The sequence below is a fragment of the Stegastes partitus genome, unplaced genomic scaffold, assembly GCF_000690725.1.
Source record: "Stegastes partitus isolate 25-593 unplaced genomic scaffold, Stegastes_partitus-1.0.2 Scaffold2169, whole genome shotgun sequence".
Taxonomy (NCBI): Eukaryota; Metazoa; Chordata; class Actinopteri; family Pomacentridae; genus Stegastes; species Stegastes partitus.
Window position 1 is genome coordinate 3,692 of NW_007579900.1, and position 4,670 is coordinate 8,361.

Here is a 4,670-nt window from a genome sequence, read left to right on the forward strand (position 1 = left end):
TACAAAAGCGCAGAGAGAGGACAGCCCTGCCTGATCAAGCGCTGGAGATGGATTGGAGTTGTGAGAAAACCATTGCATTTTATTTGACTGTTGTTATAAAGTAATTGCAGCCATCCTATGTACCTGTTCCTAAACCCCAGTTTATGCATTAACCTCCATAAAATACAAGTTCTACTCTGTCAAATGCTTTGTTGAAGTCTACCGCTATGTAAATCCCTCCCTCTACCTGTAGTTGTTGTATGCCATGTTTAACTGTCAGTATGGTGTCTGAAATGTCCCTGCCCGGTACACTGTATGCCTGCGTGTCCCCTACCGTATTGTGAATGACATGTTTCAGTCTGTTTGCCAGTATTTTTGCCAGTATCTTGTAATCTGTATTGAGTAAGCTAATTGGTCTGTAATTCTTAAGGCAGGCTCTGTCCCCCCTCTGCTTGTACACCAGACTTACCAAACCGAGCTTCAAGGTCGTGGGGGTGCACCTCTGCTCCTCCATACTGCGGTAGAGGGCGAGGAAGATCAGGGCCAACAGGTCTCTAAAACATATATCGAATTGGCCGTGATGTTCTTCTCTTGTTCTTCCCGAGACCACCAATGGCCTCCTCCACCTCCCCTAAAGCCAGGGGGGAGTCGCACCACTCAGCGTCCTCGGGAGGTAGTCGAGCATCCAGGACCCCGAGTGCTGCTTCGAGAGCCCCCTCCTCCACTCCCTCACTGGAGAACAGTTCCTTGTAGAAAAGTTCTACGCTTTCCAAAATGTCCTCCGTTTTATCTGTTCTGCTCCCTTTTTCATTTATTAATTCTTTTATGAAGCATTTTTCCTGTCTTCTTTTTTCCAAACCTAAGAAATAGGCTGTACATTTTTCTCCCTCAGTTACATGCTTTGCTTTGCTCCTTATTATTGCTCCCTTGCATTTTGCAATCTCAATCGTTTCCAATTCTTTTTTTAAGCAGAGATATTCTGTTAGGTCTAATGTTGGATTTACACTTATTTTTTCTAATTCGTTTTTTATTTTTTCCCTTATCTCATATTCACACTTGTTTTCCTCCCACCTTTTCTGTTTACTATAGTTTATGCACCTTTTCTTAATTCTCTCTTTTACTCCCTCCCACCATGTTAATATATTTTCTGTGAAGATCATTTTCTCAGTTATCATTTGTAAGAATCTCCTTGTTTTTTTAAAATAAAGACCTCATCTTCTAGCAAGCTGTTATTTAGGCACCAGGAGCCACCATTTCTCGCTGTCCCTGGTAGATCCAGCTCTAACTCCATAGAGGAGTGATCTGACCAGGCATTTTCCTTGTAGTAGACCTTTTGGACCATAGGCACTATTTTCTCTGAGGTGAGGCAGATATCAATCCGTGATTGTTTTAACTCCCCTTGAACAACTTGTTTTCTTGAATATATTTTTTTCAGAGGGTTTAAGTTCCTCCATATGTCTATTAGGTTGTTTTGGTTCATTAATTCAAATAATTTTGTTCTACTACTGTCTTCTTTATAGGTGTTTTCTTTTGCCTTGTCCAGTTTTGACAAGCACACATTAAAATCACCTATTATCACATATTTTTCCGCATTCACACACCATTTGCCTAGTGATTCTATGAAAATTTTCCTATCTGTTTTTACGTTTTGTAGGATATGGACAGACACAGATGCCCAAAAGGATTCAAAAAACTTCATTTGAACTTTCCAGCACCCAAGTCACATTTCATAAAAAAGACAGAACTAGCCTGCAGGTCACAGGGCCATGTAAATCAGCTCTGCAGACTTGGAGGAGTGAGGAAGCAGAGCTCCCTTAGGAATTCCTTTATCACACCTATCAGAGCTTCAAAGGATCTAACACAAAGACACTTTTGGAGGAAGACCACTTAGACCTTGGCCTCCACCACTGCTACCTGGGCCTCCACCACTGCTACCTGGGCCTTCACCATTGCTACCTGGGTCCTCACCACTGCTACCTGGACCTTCACCTCCAATAGCTGGGCCTCCCCCTCAGCCAGCTGGGTCTCCACCTTTGCTACCTGTGTCCATACTACCTTCAACTGGGCCTCCGCCTCTGTTAACTGGGCCAACGGTAGATTTAGGTCTTTTGGCTGATGTGGAAGCTAGCAGTGTAAAGCCACATGCAAATACTGCCAATACAAAAAACAGGAGGCTGCCAAATCCTGCAATAACAAAACACAGTAAATTCATGATGTTTCAAACCATTAATAACTCTAAACTAATATGGGGTTCAATACATAAACCAAAAGGCATTATTTGTGCACACTTAAATATACAAAGTATTCTAACAAAAAGTGATCAGGTCCATCACCTTCTCACTGACTCTAATATTGACTTCCTTTGCGTATCTGAGACATGGCTTTGCGAATCTTCACCTTCAGCAATGCTTTCTGTACCTGGTTACAACATTTTCAGAAAATACAGACAGGGTTCTAAAGGAGGAGGTGTTATGATTTATGCCAAGGACACCTTTAATTGTAATGAGGTACATGTCACAGATGAGAGTGGATTAGAATTTGTTGGACTAACTGTTTCCTTGTCACAGCAAATGTCTTTTATTCTTGTAGTTATTTATAGGCCTCCTTCTTCAAATGTGGATTATTTTGAAAAGCTGGAAAATTTATTGAAACAATTCAATCTTGCAAAAGAGGTGATAGTAATGGGTGACTTAAATGTTAATTGGGAAGTAAAAAAAGTTAGGAAAAAATTGAAAAAGGTTATGGATGATGTGGATATGACTCAGGTAATTAATGGCCCTACAAGAATTACAAACTCCACTAGCACCCAGATTGATCTAACTTTTACTAATAGACCAGAAAGGATCTTGAAGTCATATAATATGCTCACAGGTACATCTGATCATAATCTTATAATGGTCACAAGAAAACTAAATAAAAAGCACTTCAAACCCTTGGCTGCCACTGAAGTCTATAGGATACCAAAACAGGAACAACAAAACTTCCAAGATTCAATCAAAGAAGTAAACTGGGATGAATTGCTCAGTGGCAAAAATTTAGACATGGATTGTTCTAATATGGCCAAGAAAATACAACAAATTATTCTACAATTTACACGGATAATTAAACAAAAAGCTAGAAAGAATGGCCTTCCCTGGCTAAATAAATCTATTCTGAAACTCATGAAAGAACGAGATCACTTTTTGAAGTTGTTAATCAAATCAGGACACAACAGACACCAATTTATTTCGTTGAGAAATAGGGTAGTGAAAGAAATAAGAAAATCTAAAGCTGACTTTTTCATTACTGCCTTGAATAGTGCGAGGGGGAATTCTAAAATAACCTGGAATTATATTAAAAAACTATTGGGTGGTTCCCAAAAAAAACACAAAACGAAACTAATGCAAATTCAATTAAATGGAAATATCTTGACAGAACCTCAAGTGATGGTTGATGCTTTCAACAACTACTGCAACAAAGTCTTTTACTATTACAAATATTACTGAGACTAAGGTTATTGACTTAATTCGATCACTCAAATCATCTAAAGCAAAAGATGTTTTTGGAATGGACTCAAACATGCTCAAAGACCTGGGTTCAGCTCTTGCCACTCCTATTGCCTCAGTCATTAATCTTTCAATTTTACTGGGTCGCTTTCCAAAGGCCTGGAAATCTGCAATTGTATCCCCTGTATTTAAATCCGGTGACACAACTTCTCTGCACAACTACCGCCCAATAAGCATTCTTCCGTCCATTTCCAAAATCGCAGAAAAATGGGTGGCACAGCAGATTGTCCATCACTTAAACAGCAGCTCCCCCTCTCTCCATGCCATGCAGTTTGGTTTCAGATCCAAGCATTCCACTGAAACGGCTACATGCCTCTTTATTGAGAAAATAAAATTCTTTCTCGATAAGGGTGGAGTTGTAGGGGCTGTGTTTTTGGACCTCAGGAAAGCATTCGATACAGTAAATCGCTCTGTTCTCCTTACCAAGCTCTCAAAATTTAACTTTTCTCGAAACACTGTGAGCTGGATTGATTCATATCTGCATGATCGAACAGAATCTGTATCAGTAAACAACTGCAGATCTGACTCTCGTATGCTAACCACTGGAGTCCCTCAGGGGTCAATATTAGGCCCCCTTTTCTTTAGTCTTTATATTAATGATTTGCCCACTGCTTGTTCTGAAGCTGAATGCTTGATGTATGCAGACGACACTGTCTTCTTTGTTCATCACCAAAGACACTGTTGCTGCTAAACTTATTAAAACAATGTCCTGCGTTACAACTTGGCTGCAGGAGAACTGTCTGCAGCTAAACGTTTCTAAAACTGTCGGCATGTATTTCACTAAAACAAATAGAGTATCATCTGATCCTGACATACATGTTAATGGAGAAAAAATACAAATTGTCAGCCAATATAAATATCTTGGGATAATAATAGATTCAGATCTTTCCTTTAAAGCCCATATTGGTAAATTACATAAAATAATCAAGTTTAATCTTGCAAATTTTCGTGCAATTCGAAATGAAATGTCAGCTGAAGCCGCGCAAATGTATTTGCATTCAATGATTTTCAGCCACTTGAACTACTGCCTGACCAGCTGGTCCCAGGCTTGTCTGAGCTCAAAAAAACCATTGGAAATCTTGTACAAACAAGCAATTAAAGTTATGGATAAAAAACCTAGGCACTATCATCACTGTGCAATTTTTA

General features: G+C 39.5%; 1 protein-coding gene across 1 annotated transcript in view; it reads right to left on the reverse strand.

The window, feature by feature from the left end:
- Positions 1-554: 554 nt before the first annotated feature.
- Positions 555-4,670, reverse strand: part of LOC103374177 (uncharacterized) — a 6,463-nt gene continuing 2,347 nt past the window's right edge. The window contains exons 2-3 of the mRNA XM_008304217.1: positions 1,873-2,103; positions 555-1,621 (exon numbers count right to left, since the gene is read on the reverse strand). Coding sequence (XP_008302439.1) covers positions 1,151-1,621; positions 1,873-2,103 — 702 coding nt within the window. The 3' untranslated portion in view covers positions 555-1,150. The remainder of the gene's footprint in view (positions 1,622-1,872; positions 2,104-4,670) is intronic.